The sequence below is a fragment of the Hibiscus syriacus genome, unplaced genomic scaffold (genome assembly GCF_006381635.1).
Source record: "Hibiscus syriacus cultivar Baekdansim isolate YM2019G1 unplaced genomic scaffold, ASM638163v2 tig00112503_pilon, whole genome shotgun sequence".
NCBI classification, from domain to species: Eukaryota; Viridiplantae; Streptophyta; class Magnoliopsida; order Malvales; family Malvaceae; genus Hibiscus; species Hibiscus syriacus.
Window position 1 is genome coordinate 518,002 of NW_024063349.1, and position 18,626 is coordinate 536,627.

The 18,626-nt window shown below is 33.0% G+C and overlaps 1 protein-coding gene across 1 annotated transcript; it reads left to right on the top strand.

The window, feature by feature from the left end:
• The first annotated feature begins 16,042 nt into the window (after window positions 1–16,042).
• On the top strand, window positions 16,043–18,393 carry LOC120180953 (zinc finger protein JACKDAW-like). Its single transcript, XM_039186221.1, has 5 exons — window positions 16,043–16,544; window positions 16,636–17,032; window positions 17,163–17,335; window positions 17,414–17,703; window positions 18,382–18,393. The coding sequence occupies exons 1-5, from the start codon at window positions 16,412–16,414 to the stop codon at window positions 18,391–18,393; spliced, it is 1,005 nt and encodes a 334-aa protein (XP_039042152.1). The 5' UTR covers window positions 16,043–16,411.
• The last annotated feature ends 233 nt before the right edge of the window (window positions 18,394–18,626 follow it).

The following is an 18,626-nucleotide window of genomic DNA, read 5'->3' on the forward strand; positions in this document are numbered from 1 at the left end:
ATATTTACCAGAAAACAGTAAAATTTTAATTATTGAGTAATATTATTAAAACTAGATATGGGATATCCATCCTGGCGGTGAAAACTAATAGAAAATGTTAACAATATAAAGTGGAAGATAATTAAGAAATATGGGGAAAATATAAGAGATAAAAGGAGTTTTTTTATTTTTAAAAGCTTAGGGGTTGGAAAATATATGATTGGTTTTTAAATGAAATTAGGATAAATTAAATAATTTATAATTACAATTTTTCACTTTTATTTTGATCATTAAACTTTAAAAAATCTCAATTTTGTTACTTACTTTTTGAATTATTTCTGTTTTGATCACTCTGTTATTAAATATGTGACCACGATATGAAACGATAAACGACACTAAAATGATGTCGTTTTGAAAAGTTAAATCTACAACAAAATGACATCATATTGGATTCCTATATAACTATTTTTCTTCTTCTTTCTTTTTTTCCCACGCCTCTCAATCTACTCATATTTTGACCATCGTTCACCACGAATAGTCATTGCATCGACCACCGTGAGTCATCATCGATGGTGACTGACAAGTTCTAAATTTTTATACCGAACTCATTTCACCTCCTGAATATTAATCAATTTGTTCATTTAATTAAAAAAACCCCCTCAAATCGTCGTGAATCTAACTTTAAACATTTCAATTCTTTATTCTCTAATCTCCATAGTTTAATGGAACCTAAACAAAGATATATTACTCTTTGACTCAATAGGAGTCTATCTATTGTTGGTATCTTCAAATAAAGACTGATAATTGAAGATACACCATAATTGTAACACCCGCTATTTGGTTTAATTATAAAGATCGGTGGTGATTCCATCAATTATATTTTCTTTTTAATCAGGTATAATATCATTTTTTATAATATTAAAAAAAATTACTTTAATTCTCAAAATGTTTTTTTATCATCGGATTCGGAAAAAAATTCAAATAAAAAAATCGAAGATGTTACAGATTATGTTAATGATATCTTCACAAACCATTGGTTGGTTGCTTTGTTGATCTCCAAAGAAAGCTCAATGTTTATGTGTCTGGAGAAATATCAAACACTGGTTTACAAACTCAAGCGGAAGAAGAAAAGTGATGGGGGGAATATTATTGAAGATATTTTCTTCTCATGTTGATTGTTGAACTAACCAAAAAAAAAACTGAAGTTTAGAACTAAGTTGTTAGTTTATTGTATGTAGGGGTGAGCATTTAATCGAGTTGAGTAAAAAAATTTCGAGTTATTTGAGTAGACCCTATTTTATAATTCAAACTTGTTTAAATGTTTTTTGAGTTAATTCGAGTTTATAAAATTCGAGTCAAGTCGAGTCAAGTAGAGTTGTTCGAGTTTCTGTTTAAATTTAATTGTAAATACTTATAATATTATAATACTATTTGATTCTAATTTAACAATTTTCTATAATCATATATATATATATATATATATATATATATATATATATATATATATATATATATATATATATATATATTATATATGTGATACACATATATCATACAAAGTTGAGGGATTCAACTCAAACTTAAAACTAATCTACTAATTACTAAAAATTTTGAGTAATTTGAGTTCTATTTTATAACTCGATTCGAATTTGAAATTTTTTCGAGTTAAGTCGAATTTATGAAATTACAATTAGAAGTCAATTCAAGTTTAAATTTTTTGAATCGAGTTGAAAAGATCAATTTTTCGAGTCGAGTCGAATGTTGTTCACTCCTAAAGATGGTTAGCTTGTTGGGCTTAGGAGTGTTGCTCATGTTTTTATCAAAAAGGCAAATTGCACCCCAAATTCCCCGACTCTCACATGTAATCTAAACCCTTTTTACTCTATTTAGCCCTATTTCTCTCACTTAAAACAAATCTTAACCCAATAATCCTAGTCAAGCCCACCGTTTGATGTAATATGGTTATATGGTTCGGTTTAACTTAGAATTTTGGGTCATTATATGCTCTTACAAGTTTAGTTGTCGTGCGAATTGAACCTTACATATTATGCTAGATGTTAAGTTGAATTTTGCTAGATTGATTATGACGTGAGAAGAATTTTAATTTAATCCTTGTCTAGAGTCTAATTTTGAATCTCTTTAAAAAATCTAGAAAATTATTCAATCGTGATATCAAATTGTTCTGTAATCTCAATATAATATTATTTGTTCTGTAATCTGGTAAAGGAAGTATATGGTGGTTTGGTGAGCATGGCAGGAAAAATGTTTTGATACGAGGGGCTTAAACCACAAGCAAATTGAAAATCTTTGGCAAGACTAACAAATGTATTTGAATTCCTTATTGTCATTCGTATAATAGCTAGTAAATACAGCCCACGTGAGAACCGTGCATGTTTTATTAGTTGTGTATTTTTAAGTTTTATAACTTTATTAATACAAAAAAAAATCAATAAATAATCTTCCTGTTTACTTTTATTTTAAGAATACACGTGAAAAAGAACCTTTCTTGTGAATCACGATGTAACTTCTCACACCATTCAAAGATTTCAACATTTTATGTTTTTCGGCATTGTCTCTATAGTATTCGATCTGAATGAATCGATTAATGAATTTAATATAGTGGTTATATTAATAAAATGAAAAATGTCGTAAATTATGTGGTACACCTAAATATTTTTGCATGTTAACATGATGGGAAATACATATATTTCAATCGATGGGCATTTTAAAGTCTTCATTTAGCTCGAAACATAAGAAAGCAAATATATTTGTCTAAAGCAAACTAATTTTATAATTGAGATGGTGCCATTTACAAATTGGAAATCTTCCAGTCTATGAAAGAAATTCACATTTAAATTTGTTTATGAACCATATTTCAAGTAATATATTAAAAAATTCTTTCCTAAAAAGCATGATTTCTTTTAAATCATAATAATCTCAAAAAATTAAACCCGACTTGAGCTAAAAATAGGGTTGTAAATAGGGATGTTCATTGTTCGATCTTAACTGATCAAACTGAAATTTAATTTAATTAATCGACTGAATAATTTGCGGTTAATGGTTAAGCTTTTTTTTTAAATTCGGTTATTAGTTAATTTAGTTTGAAATCGATTAATTAATCAAAATTATTAAATATTTAATATTTTATATATATTACATATATATTTTAAGTTCAAAACCTTTATGAGTTAAGATCCACAGGTTTTTTTTTCATCACTAGACCTATTAAACTTTCAATACCCAATCAAATTTTAACCTAAATGAAGAAAAAAACACCTCTAATAAATTCAAATTTATAAAAAATTTCAATTAATTCAATTAATTGATTGAATTAACCAAAATTTATTTGATTCGGATAAAAATTTTCAAAAATGTATTTGGTTTGACTAACAGTTAAAGGGAAAAAAAATTTATTAGTGAATTTTGGTTAGTTCGATTCGGTTAGTTAACCGAACCAACCGATTGAACACTTCTAGATGTAAATGAACAAAGTATTTAACGAACTGTTCATTAACTGTTCGTACAACATTCATTTACGTTCATTAAATAAACATATATGAACAAATTTTTTATGTTCATTTAATAAATGAACGAACACGAATACAAGTGTGTTTGATTCGTTTATGTTCATGAAAAAGTTCAATTATTGGCTCATTTATAAGATCGTTTATCGATTCGTTTATGTTCATGAACAAGTTCAATTATTGGCTCATTTATAATGTAACACCCCAACCCGTACCCGACCCGAATACGAGTCCGAGGTGTCACATTGACTTTTAAAACCTTGACACTTAAAGAAAATTCCCGGGAAATTTAAAACTTTATTTAAAACAAAATACTTTAATTTACATAGAAGAGACTACAAAATACAAACTCGATCAGAGTGCTCATAATTAACGACTTATTACATGCCAACACTCTATACACAACAAAATACATACTTTGTCGATTACTTCTGATCTGATCTTCTAGTAAAAATACTATCATTGCCACTTCTATTCTTGCTCTTCACGTTTCTTGGTACCTACGTGTAAATCACTTACACGCTAAGTCATAGACTTAGTGAGGCCATAAATAAACATGTAACAATAGTTTCATGAATATGCATTCTTACCATTTGATCATGATATTTCAATATGCATGGATATATTTCCTATGACATATATAACCAAGTCATGCACACATGAAACTTACCTTCATGCATCACTTTCACTTTAATTTATATTTCAATTGTCGTTGTTGTTGCCCATGTATATTATTGAGAATAGATGTATGTGAGTATATTGAGGTTGTGCACCAATGCTGTCACCACAGCTCGTATAATTTCCCTCATGGGGCACCGAACATTTGTTCAGTATTCGTCCCAAAGGACTGCTATATATGTCCCGTAGGACCACTACAATCCCTCGACTCTTGGCATGCCAACTATACCTATAGCTCTCGTTTCATATACTATGGGCATTTACGATGAATACTTTTCTCATCACTTGTTCTTTCTTTTCTGTCACATACCCCATGTATGTGTAACCATGTATTTCATATCATATCACATGTATCATGTATTGCATATTCATATATCATTTCATATATTCACATAACTTATCTCATTTCACATTGATCATGTCTCATAGCATATATCACATATGTATATAATCATGTATATCATATCATATATTTTATGTTTCATGCTCTTATGTCTATGCATATCATATAACATATATAATAACCTATACCCATTTCATGTATTCATGCATATATAAGAATCACAAATCAATTAATATTTTAAGAGTCACTTTTTACCATAGTAACTCCATCACTAGCTCATCGCAAGCAAATGTTCAATAATATAAGTACAATTAAAATTGCCCTCACCTTAGCCTTGCTTTGATTTGATTATAATCCTTTGATTATTCCGGAACTTGTTTAGGCTCAATATCTACATAAATATAACATTTCAAAACAACTATCAGAAGCCTAAACCTTAAACTTAATGTTAACAACTTAAGCCAGATTCTTGAACCCAATTTCATTTTTCCTTTAGGGGGAATCGATACCCCCCCATGGGGAATCGATACCCCCTGGACATACTGGAAATTTTCTCGTTCTAGAAGGGGAATCGATTCCCTTCATAGGGTATCGGTTCCCTATGCCCAGAAATTGTATTTTAAGCCCGAAAATCATCAATTTTCACTTAATTCTTCTATTTTAAACCCCTATCATGTCATTAAACTCAACTACCATCACTTAAACCAACTTATATCCATGAAAATCATCTATAACTTCAAAATCCTATTTCATATGAAATTCAAGAATCATACTCAAATTTCAATATGTTCTAAATACAATTCTAACACTTCATATTCCTTAATTATCATGATGACAAGTCAAATTTAACTTCAAATTCAACTTATCAACTCTATTTCAAGATTTCATATAAAAACTCGTTTTCTTAAATCTCTTATAACTTCTTCATATTTTGATTATAAGACAACTTAAACTTTCCTTAAGCTTAGTTATCATCTAATGATCAAAACCTAACCTTTAATTTAACAAATAACCAACAAATCAGAAAACCCTTACCTTTGCTATGGCTTTCTCTCGTATGGAAGAAAAAGAGGAGAATAAGATATATTTTTCTTATCCCTTTCCCCCATATATATATCCTCCACATAACACAAATTAATCATTTAATGGTTAAATGGCCATTTTGCCCTTTAATTCTTTGGATAATTACTAAAAACTTTCAAGAAATATTTCCGAACAAATCATCGGACTATACAAATATCCCACTTAAATCACCAAACTCTGAAGTTTTATGATTTAGTCACTAACTCGTATTTTGGGATGTTACAAATCTTTCCCCCTAAAAAAAAAATTCATCCTCGAATTTTCATTGTACAAAGAGATAGGGGTATTGAATCTTCATGTCTTCTTCTCGTTCCCACGTCGCTTCTTCCACCTTGTGATTTCTCCACATCACTTTGACTAATGGAATAGTCTTGTTCCTTAATTGCTTGACTTCGTGAGCCAATATTTGAACAGGTTCTTCCTCATAAGTCAAATCTGATTGAACCTCGATCTCTTCGGTAGTCACTATATGAGATGGATCGGATCGATATTTCCTAAGCATGGAGACATGAAAGACGTTGTGAATTTTCTCCATTTCAAGTGGCAAAGCTAATTGATATGCCACTGTTCCTACTCTCTTAACGATTTCATATGGTCCAATAAACCAAGGACTCAATTTTCCTTTACGTCCAAATCTCAATACTTTCTTCCACGGAGACACTTTCAAGAACACTTTATCTCCGATTTGAAACTCAATTTCTTTCCTTTTTAAATCAGCATATGATTTCTGTCTATCAGCTGCAGCTTTCAGATTATTCTGAATTACTTGGACTTTCTCTTCCATTTCCTGAATCAACTCAGGACCAATAACTTCTCTATCCTTAAGTTCATACCAATTCAAGGGCGTACGACATCTTCTTCCATATAAAGCTTCATAGGGAGCCATTTTGATGCTTGACTGATAACTATTGTTGTATGCAAATTCAGCAAGTGGCAAATATTTTTCCCATGATCCTTTAAATTCAATAACACAAGCTCTTAACATATCCTCCAGAATTTGGATAGTTCACTCAGACTGACCATCTGTCTGAGGATGAAACGCTGTGCTAAAATTCAGTCTTGTGCCTAATGATCCATGTAAAGACTTCCAAAATCGTGACGTGAATCTAGGATCCCGATCAGAAACTATGGAAACAGGTACACCATGTAACCGTATAATCTCTCTGATATACAACTCAGCATATTTATCCATAGAGAAATCAGTTCGTACCGGAATAAAATGAGCTGACTTAGTCAACCTGTCTACAATCACCCATATTGAATCTCTTTTGTTCGGAGTTAAAGGCAACCCCGTCAAAAAATCCATTGTTACATTCTCCCATTTCCATTGAGGAATTGAAATTGATTGTAACAGTCCCGACGGAACCTGATGCTCAGCTTTAACTTGCTGACAAATCAAACATTTTGATACAAATTCCGTAATGTCTTTCTTCATTCCCGGCCACCAATATCGACACTTGAGATCTATATACATTTTGTTTCCTCCTGAATGCATCGTTAATGGACTACAGTGAGCTTCCATTAATAAATCATTCTTTAATTCATTAACATCTGGAATCACTAGCCTCCCTTGATAATATAGGTTCCCATTAGTTTTCATCTCATAATCTGTATATTCTCCATTCTTTATTTGCTTCAACTTCTTTGAACACTTTTCATCTTTGGCTTGCAATTCTTTAATTCGATCTAACCATGATGGTTTGATAGTTAATTCCGCACAAATTGCACCATCTCCGCCTAATGATAGTTTAGCATCCATAGTTCGTAAGGCTGCAAACGTCTTTCGACTTAAGGCATCAGCTACCACGTTTGCTTTTCCGGGATGAAAATCAATCACAACATCATAATCCTTGAGAAATTCTACCCATCTTCTCTGTCTTAAGTTCAACTCTTTCTGGGTCATCAAGTACTTTAAACTCTTGTGATCTGTATACAAGTAGCATTTTTCACCATACAAGTAGTGACGCCAGATCTTAAGAGCAAACACTACTGCAGCCATCTCCAGATCGTGTGTCAGATAATTCTTCTCATGCGGCTTTAATTGTCGTGAAGCATAGGCCACCACCTTGCCTTCTTGCATTAACACACATCCCAAGCCATTATGAGACGTATCACTATACACTACAAAATCCTTGCCAGACTCAGGTTGAACTAATACTGGAGCTTCTATCAAAATCTTCTTTAACTTTTCAAAACTCTCTTGGCATTCTTGAGTCCAAGTAAATTTTACTTCCTTTCTCAACAGCTTAGTTAGGGGTAATGCTATTATTGAAAAGTTTTTAACAAACCTTCGATAATAACCAACTAACCCCAGAAAACTTCGGACTTCTGACACATTTCTTGGAACTTCCCACTCCAGAAAAGCTCTAATCTTTTGAGGATCCACTCGAACTCCTTCTGCAGAAATTACATGCCCAAGAAATGTCACTTCATTCAACCAGAATTCACATTTAGAGAATTTAGCATAAAGCTTCTTATCTCGTAAATTCTGCAAGACAGTCCTCAAATGAGAACTATGCTCTTCCTCTGACTTTGAATATATTAAAATATCATCAATGAAAACCACTACGAACTGATCCAAATAGGATTGAAAATTTCTGTTCATTAAATCCATGAAAGCAGCCGGTGCATTCGTAACTCCAAACAGCATTACAATAAACTCATAGTGACCATATCTTGTTCTAAACGCCGTCTTTGGAACATCTTTCTCTTGAATCTTTAATTGATGATAACCCGAACGTAGATCGATTTTTGAGAACACTGAAGCTCCTTTTAATTGATCAAATAAGTCATCGATTCGAGGAAGTGGATATTTATTCTTGATAGTCACTTTATTGAGTTGCCTGTAGTCAATGCAGAGACGCATTGAACCGTCCTTCTTCTTAACAAACAAAACTGGAGCTCCCCAAGGTGATACACTTGGTCTAATAAAACCTTTGTCCAGCAATTCTTGTAATTGAATCTTTAACTCTTGCAACTCTTTTGGAGCTATTCTGTATGGCGCCATTGCAATGGGCGCTGTTCCCGGCATTATCTCAATCTGAAATTCTACCTCTCTGTCCGGAGGTAAACCTGGCAATTTTGCAGGGAATATATCAGAGAACTCTCTAACGATAGGAATTTCTTCCATCTCTTTGTCTTTGGCTCTTACATCCAACACACTAGCAATGAACCCTTGACATCCTTGTAACAGTAACTTCTTTGCCGTCATCACTGAGATCACATTCGCCAATGGATTCCACCCTTCACTAAATACAATGATTTCTACCTCTTTTGGACTTCTCAACGTTACTCTTTTCAGTCTACAATCGACATTAGCATAATAACGATATAACCAATCCATTCCCAGTATCACTTCAAATTCTTCAAAAGGTAATTTCATCAAATTAGCAGGGAATTCAATTCCCTGAATTCGTATAGGACACCCTCGACTCACCATATTTACCCGAGCACTGTGTCCTAATGGATTCGTAACTATCATTTCATTACTAGTAGCTTCTAACGGAATGCTCAATTCTCTCACTAACTTACTAGTAATGTATGAATATGTAGACCCCGGATCGATCAATACCGTAACATGTTTATCAAACAGCAGAAAGGTACCTGTTATAATTTTCGAATCATCCCGATCTTCATTGGTCCTGAGATTGTACACTCGAGCAGTGGAACGTATCTCTTGTTGAGCAGAGGACTCTGACTGATTTCTTCCTCTACCTCTACCTCTTCCCCTTTGGCCTGAAGAAATAGACCTCTATGGCTGTGCAGATTCATCGACTACTCTAGGACAATCCCGAACAAAATGTCCGGTCTCCCCACATCTAAAGCAAGCTCCAGAAATCCTTCTACATATCCCAGAATGATTTTTTCCACAATGTGGGCATTGTCTGTCTTGACTCTGGTTAAATCTCCCAGTTCCAGATCCTGCTGACTGAGTTTGTCTTCCTCTTATCGGATTTAATCCTCTAGCTGAGGATACCACTAACTCCGATCTAGCTTGAGGTCGAGAACCAGCATCTCTACCTCTTTTTTACAGTGTGGAACTCGAAGAAGCACCCGTTCTCTTAACTGTTTGAGTCCTTGAATTTTCAAATCTCTCATTCTGAGCTCTTTCCAAAGCTTTGGCATGATTGACTACCTCTTGAAATGAGGATAGATTCAATACAATCAACATCTCCTTCAACCGAGGACGTAACCCCTCTACGAACCACTCACAAGCATCCTTCTCAGTAGGAACAAGCTCGGCAGCAAAGCGGCTCAACTTATTGAATTCACACTCGTACTCATATACAGTACGATTCCATTGTTTCAGATTCATGAACTCTTGCTTCATTTGTCAAACAAATTGATCTCCGATGTACTTATGTTTGAATTCTTCTAAAAACAAAGACCAAGTTACTTGATCATCAGACATTCTCAATGTAACGTTGGTCCACCAAATTCTCGCTTGCCCTCGAAGCAAGGAGACGACTCCATCCAACTTGTCAGCATCGAAACAATGAAGTCCCTCAAGCATGATTTTCACATCATTAAGCCAAAGGTCCGCAGTAACAGAACATTCATCAGCTTCCCCTTTAAACTCTGGAGCTCCTAAACCCTTCAACTCTTTTGCAACATTCATTTTTGTAGTTGAAGTAACAGGAGGTTGAAAACGCGTCAATACCGCGTCTAAAGTTTTAAAGAATACATCTTGATCATTCACAGGCACTCCAGAGGGTGTCTGTTCTTTACCTTGCCTGGCTAGGGCAGGTGAATTACTGCTCTCAGCAGGCCGATCATCTCCCGCTTGACTTCTATAACTATCATGTACGGACATCTATTAAGAATAAACATATCGTTCTATTAGCAAAACAACATACTTATTATTCCATCAGATCAGAAGTTTTAACTATTTTATTGGCATGTATACCTTATAAAATACTCTAGACTCCGGTTTATGCCGAGAATCGACTAAACCTTAGCTTTGATACCATTAACTATAACACCCCAACCCGTACCCGACCCGAATACGAGTCCGAGGTGTCACATTGACTTTTAAAACCTTGACACTTAAAGAAAATTCCCGGGAAATTTAAAACTTTATTTAAAACAAAATACTTTAATTTACATAGAAGAGACTACAAAATACAAACTCGATCAGAGTGCTCATAATTAACGACTTATTACATGCCAACACTCTATACACAACAAAATACATACTTTGTCGATTACTTCTGATCTGATCTTCTAGTAAAAATACTATCATTGCCACTTCTATTCTTGCTCTTCACGTTTCTTGGTACCTACGTGTAAATCACTTACACGCTAAGTCATAGACTTAGTGAGACCATAAATAAACATGTAACAATAGTTTCATGAATATGCATTCTTACCATTTGATCATGATATTTCAATATGCATGGATATATTTCCTATGACATATATAACCAAGTCATGCACACATGAAACTTACCTTTATGCATCACTTTCACTTTAATTTATATTTCAATTGTCGTTGTTGTTGCCCATGTATATTATTGAGAATAGAGGTATGTGAGTATATTGAGGTTGTGCACCAATACTGTCACCACAGCTTGTATAATTTTCCTCATGGGGCACCGAACATTTGTTCAGTATTTGTCCCGAAGGACTGCTATATATGTCCCGTAGGACCACTACGTCCCGAAGGACTACAATACCCTCGACTCTTGGCATGCCAACTATACCTATAGCTCTCGTTTCATATACTATGGGCATTTACGATGAATACTTTTCTCATCACTTGTTCTTTCTTTTCTGTCACATATCACATGTATGTGTAACCATGTATTTCATATCATATCACATGTATCATGTATTGCATATTCATATATCATTTCATATATTCACATAACTTATCTCATTTCACATTGATCATGTCTCATAGCATATATCACATATGCATATAATCATGTATATCATATCATATATTTTATGTTTCATGCTCTTATGTCTATGCATATCATATAACATATATAATAACCTATACCCATTTCATGTATTCATGCATATATAAGAATCACAAATCAATTAATATTTTAAGAGTCACTTTTTACCATAGTAACTCCATCACTAGCTCATCGCAAGCCAATGTTCAATAATATAAGTACAATTAAAATTGCCCTCACCTTAGCCTTGCTTTGATTTGATTATAATCCTTTGATTATTCCGGAACTTGTTTAGGCTCAATATCTACATAAATATAACATTTCAAAACAACTATCAGAAGCCTAAACCTTAAACTTAATGTTAACAACTTAAGCCAGATTCTTGAACCCAATTTCATTTTTCCTTTAGGGGGAATCGATACCCCCCATGGGGAATCGATACCCCCTGGAGATACTGGAAATTTTCTCGTTCTAGAAGGGGAATCGATTCCCTTCATAGGGTATCGATTCCCTATGCCCAGAAATTGTATTTTAAGCCCAAAAATCATCAATTTTCACTTAATTCTTCTATTTTAAACCCCTATCATGTCATTAAACTCAACTACCATTACTTAAACCAACTTATATCCATGAAAATCATCTATAACTTCAAAATCCTATTTCATATGAAATTCAAGAATCATACTCAAATTTCAATATGTTCTAAATACAATTCTAACACTTCATATTCCTTAATTATCATGATGACAAGTCAAATTTAACTTCAAATTCAACTTATCAACTCTATTTCAAGATTTCATATAAAAACTCATTTTCTTAAATCTCTTATAACTTCTTCATCTTTTGATTATAAGACAACTTAAGCTTTCCTTAAGCTTAGTTATCATCTAATGATCAAAACCTAACCTTTAATTTAACAAATAACCAACAAATCAGAAAACCCTTACATTTGCTATGGCTTTCTCTCGTATGGAAGAAAAAGAGGAGAAGAATATATATTCTTCTTATCCCTTTCCTCATATATATATCCTCCACATAACACAAATTAATCATTTAATGGTTAAATGACCATTTTGCCCTTTAATTCTTTGGATAATTACTAAAAACTTTCAGGAAATATTTCCGAACAAATCATCGGACTATACAAATATCCCACTTAAATCACCAAACTCTGAAGTTTTATGATTTAGTCACTAACCCGTATTTTGGGATGTTACATATAAGATCGTTTATCGATTCATTTATAAGCTCGTTTACTCGACTCTCATTTTCCTTTTATTTTTGTACATTTAAATATTGGTGAAATTAAGGACTAAATTGAACATAAGATAAATTTTAAAGTTAAAATTGTGAAGCCCGAGAAACTTAATGACTAATGATGTAATTTCATCATTTTTCAAAAGAGTGTTGGTTGGCTAACATTAAACAAACGGTAAATAAACATGTTCGTAAATATTAAATGAATATGTTCGTGAACATTGAACGAACGAACATTAACACCTTAGAAAATAAACAAACACAATACAAAAAATTTAAATGAACAAGAATTAAACATAACCATGCATCTTAAAAGATAAACAAACGAATACACACAAATTTTATTCATTCAAACTCGATCGCAACATACTTTAATTAGTAATTTGATAATAATAATAAAAAAAAGACAATTATCTATCTTTTCAGATAACAATCTCCACGGTCCTTGGATTTAGACACTGATATGGCCCAATATTTTTATATAACGATATTTTAATTATTTTAATTTTAAATATTAATCAAATAATTTTTTTTTTCAATTTTTAAATTTAAATATATAACAAAATTTTATTCTTTTATTGTAAAGTAATTTAAGTCTTTCTAATATTTTATTTTGGTTCTATCATGATTAGGGATGCACGTAAGATCATACGTTAATGAGGCAAACTTTTAAAATTTTAGAAGATAACGAATTTATAAAATTCTAAGATGAACGAACTTATAAACTTTTAAGAGATAATGAACTTGTAAAATATTGGGGCGAAAACAAATTATCAATTGAAAATAAAAAAATTAAAATATATATTAATTTAAAATTTTCAAGGATGTCACTGATGTCATTCATTTCCCGTCGCTCCATGGTAGAAGGAAAAAAACCTTTCGAACCCGGTCTAAAAAACAAAACGATGCGTTTCAGGGAACAATATCTATTTTTTGAGAATTAAAAAAGTGATTGGATATGATCATATGATGTATTTTTTATTATTATTAATCTAAGGTGATTATAAGTAGTATATGTTCTAAAAATTCTCAACTATTTGACAATGAAAACTCAAATACCTTTATAATCTATGGTGTTTTAATATGGAATTTTTAAGGATAACGATCATTACTTTAACAACTGAGATAATTTGGTTTGTGCAAATATGATGTATTATTACCAAACAAGTTGTTGGGAGAGAATAATAAAGTAAGAGAAATAGGGTATTGATGCTCCGATAAGTAGCAGAGTGGGACAGAGATCGGGAATCTATATGCAATGGATGAATGTGAAGGATGTCGTTTCTGGTCGGATACATTAATATTATTTATGAAAACTCATCCCCCTCCCTTCATAATCTATCGTCTTATAATTAGGGTTTTCTAGATATTTGAAAACAAAACAAATAAAAAAGAAGAAGAAACCCTAAGAAACGGGACATGAGATATTGTTTGTGTGTCGTGTCCCTACGTCTGCATGTGTCTCTACTCATGTTTTTCAAACAAAAATCATAGGATACCAAGGAATGAGGGGCATCATTTTTTTGTGGAAGTAAGCTCCGAATGCATGGTGCCAAATGCTCGAATTATCTATTATTAATATGCCTCAAATTTTGCATCCTATATATATATATCTTATTAAACCTAATACATATCCATGGAATTATAGGTGTGAGGGTAACTCCCTTTCGATAGTTTAATTATTTCTTAAGTCAATAGTAAGTTTAAAATCATTATAATTAAGTCTTTGTCCCTCCTAAAATATTTTTATATAATTATTTTAAAACATTGTCAGTGTTAAAATTAATGGATTTAAGTCTTAATCCTAAATTTGTATGGTTTAATTGCGTTCTAAGACTTCTGAATTTTAAAATTAATGAAATTAAACCCTTAATCTCTTAATTTTTATGATTTAATTATTTTTAAGACTCTACATATTTCAAAATTAAACAACTTACTCTCTCATAGTTCAATCCTGACTCCATTCATGGGTCTGGTTGAAGTCTGCCTAGATAAAGACATTGCTACATGAAAGGCAACTCACCTAATGTAGACGCTCGGTTAATTTATATAGGTTACATATTGATTTAAATTTCGATTAGAAATTTAGTTTAATTCTGTTATAATTATAGTGATCGAAGATTACTTGACAATTAAGTTTATTTAATTAAGAATTCTTATGAAATAAGTATTCTTGGTGATTAAATATTTAGGTGTACAAATAAGAACATGTCTCCTTTAGAATTATGATTGGTAATTATTTTGGAGATATATAATAATCTTTGTAATTTTTGTAAGGATATTGAGAAAATCTTTTAGGATATACCGAATTTTAAGATATATATTGAATTATGAGATACATTTTGAATGTTATGTATTTATACTATTTGATTTCTATATTTATAATAGATTATTTATATCTCTAGTCGGTAGAGATAAACAAATCCAAAGTATATATGATAAATCTTACATTTTGAAATAGTAATATTTTATTCGGCAGTAATGTTTTGACCAGAGTTGTATGATATTTTAAAAGCACACAAGGATAAGAGTAGTATAATAATATTTTTTTTATCTTTTTGTGTGTGTGTATATTTTAAATAAAATAATTAAACAAATATAAAAAGAAATAAATTTAACGATACTGAGTGAATGATGCACTCATTCAGTAACTCAAAAGAGTACTGTTATAGATGCAGAAGTGGAGAGCATGAGTATAGTGATAACAATAGGAAGAAAAAAAACGTCAGTAAACAAATAAAAAACAAAGGCAAGTACAGATATATCAGTGGCACTGGCAGCAACATTGCATGCTGATGCTGGTGCAGCATCGGAATCACACAGTCCAAATCTGGGTCCCTCTCCCCAGACATGTATCACGGACCGTCCTATCATCTCTCTCATTCATTTCTCTTCCTTTTTCTCCCCCTCTCTGCAACTTCTTCCTCAATTTCAATGGCCTTTTACCTTTTAATTATGGTTAAATCATTTCAATCTTGATCGATATCACTGTAAAGGCAACTCACTTTTTAACCTCCACTCAAAGCACTAGACAAAAACAACATATAATAACCCCCACAAGTCAATAAAATATTAAGAAATTTATTGCTGCTACTAGATGGAGCATTGAACTGAAAAAGGCTATCTATACGAGAGAAAGGACACGAAAACCCATACACTTTTTCAACTGGTTACTCAAAAGCATCGGCTTGCTTCTTGCACACACATTTGCCAACTTTCACAATCGTGCGGTTTGTGTATGGAAGATAAAAGAAAGGGTTATTAACTATTGAGATAGAGATGGGTATATATATATATATATTCTCTTTAGTCATCATGTTTTTTTTGGGTGTTTTCTCTTGTAATCAAACGAGATAATTAAAAACCAGATATTTCTGTAAGAACTAAGAAGAGTCCGAAAGGTTTTTTGTTTTAAAGTTGTTTATATTTGTGGGAAGGCCTTTAGATTTAAGCTTGAGTTGTGCTTTTCTTTGTCTCTTTGGGCAGAAACTGAGAGAGTGAATATATATTATTACCAAAGATTTATCTGCTTGTGTTTGGAGAAATCCTTGTTTTCTACTGTGTTTTTCGCCTTTTTGAAAGCTATCACTTTTAGGAATTTAGCTGCAAAATACATTAAAAAAAAGGAGAGGAAGAAAGAAATTATGTCTGGTGAAGCTTTCTCTATCCCTTCTTCTTCAACAGGAGGGTTCATTCAAGACCAAAATAATGCAAACCCTAACCCTAAAGCTAATCCAAATCCTGTTAAGAAGAAGAGAAATCTTCCAGGAAACCCGGGTAAACTTGATTCGATTTTTCTTTCTCTTTTGATAATACCCTTTTCTTAGTTTTTGTTGACGATCCAATCTTCTGTTTCCGGCCTTAATAGATCCAGATGCTGAAGTTATTGCTTTATCCCCCAAAACTCTCATGGCTACAAACAGATTCGTATGCGAAATCTGCAAGAAAGGTTTCCAAAGAGACCAAAATCTGCAGCTTCATCGCAGGGGACATAATCTTCCATGGAAGCTGAGGCAAAGAACCAACAAAGAAGTTCGTAAGAAGGTTTATATTTGCCCCGAGAAAACCTGCGTTCACCACGATCCGTCCAGAGCTCTCGGCGACCTCACCGGGGTAAAGAAACATTACAGCAGGAAACATGGGGAGAAGAAGTGGAAGTGCGATAAATGTTCGAAGAAATACGCTGTTCAATCCGACTGGAAAGCTCACTGTAAAACCTGTGGTACTAGAGAGTACAAGTGTGACTGTGGCACATTATTTTCCAGGTTTCAAAATTTTTTTATACGTTTCTGGGAATTTTCTTACAACGTTGCATCATAAATGCAAACCTAATGATTAGGTAATAAATATAACTGATTGTGTTTCTGAAATTTGGGTCTGTTTTAATCCAAACAGAAAAGACAGCTTCATCACCCATAGAGCCTTTTGTGACGCTTTAGCTGAAGAAAGTGCAAGGCTTACTTCTGTTGCAGCAACAAGTTCAACCTTAAATTTCAGAAACGATGCTATGAATCTGCCTCAAGGATTTTCTGGTTTTCCTCAAGATTTTCCTGGGATGCCTGCAGCAGGTAAACTTCTCAATTTCCTGTAAATGAATCTGTTTGAGTATATTGTGACTAAGTATTTGTGTTTATTGAATTTGTCAGGTTTGACTGAGATGGTTCAAATGGCTCCAAGCAATCTCTTTGGTTCATCTTCACACTTTCCTGGATTCGAAGACGGTGGTGGAACTTCGTCAAATCACAATCTTTCCTGTAAAGAAGAAGGAGGAAATGAAGGCAGTTTAATGGAAAGCCTGTCGTCTCTATGCTCCGATTCTCAAAACAAACAATCCAAGCCTACTGCTTCTCCTATGTCGGCGACCGCACTCTTGCAGAAAGCGGCTCAGATGGGTTCAACGAGAAGCAATCCATTGTTCTTCGGGAACAGTTTCGGTGTAATGAGCAGCAGCTCATCTTCCTCCTCGCACACGGCCACTAATTCGTTCGATCAAAGCTTGACAAGGGACTTCCTTGGAATGAGCAATGATCAATCTGGTCGGCCTTTTTTATCCCAAGAACTAGCCAAATATGCATCATTTGGTTCAACAATGGGTCTCAGTCAATTCACCAGCACCAACCACTGAGTTCAGCTACCTTTCAAATACCGTTACATGATTACAGCTCTGTGTAATAAAAGTGGCAACAAAAATATACGATCGTGATCCTATATATGGAATATATCCATATATGTGTACAAAGGGCAATGCAAAAACCCAACCCCAAGAAAATAAGCACAGTAACTCGGGCTTGTGAATGGTCTGTGAAACTGCCGAGGTGGCCCCGATTCCATGTTTGAAATGACTCAACAATGAGCCAACCCCGGGTCATGCATGTTCCCCCCTTTGTTGTTGTTCTTGTTTTGCTCCAAGTCTTAGGCTCTTAGCTCTCTTATCGTTTTCTATCACTGTTTTATTGCTATTTGTTTCCTTTTGTTTATCTTAATTAATTATAATATATTAGTATTAATTTTCTCTCCATTCCTAAATTGAATGGCTAAAGTGTTTAGTTGACTGCTCGCCAACGTTGGTAGGCAGGCTTATGGATCAGGAGAGAGATCGAAAGGTCCGAAACAGATCAATCAGTAAATTCAATAATTACTGGTATTTATCTGTTACTTAATATGCACCTTGTCAATTGCATTAATTAATATTTTTTCATTAATCTAAGGTGATTACAAGATTAGAGGTGACAATCATGTCATTTGGATTGAATTCGGGTTGAATAGTTTCGGGTCGGATTATTTTGGGTTTAGAGTACTTCGGTTTAGATTCAGTTCGGGTATATGAAAATTCAGTTTGGGTCAGTTATCGAGTCGAGT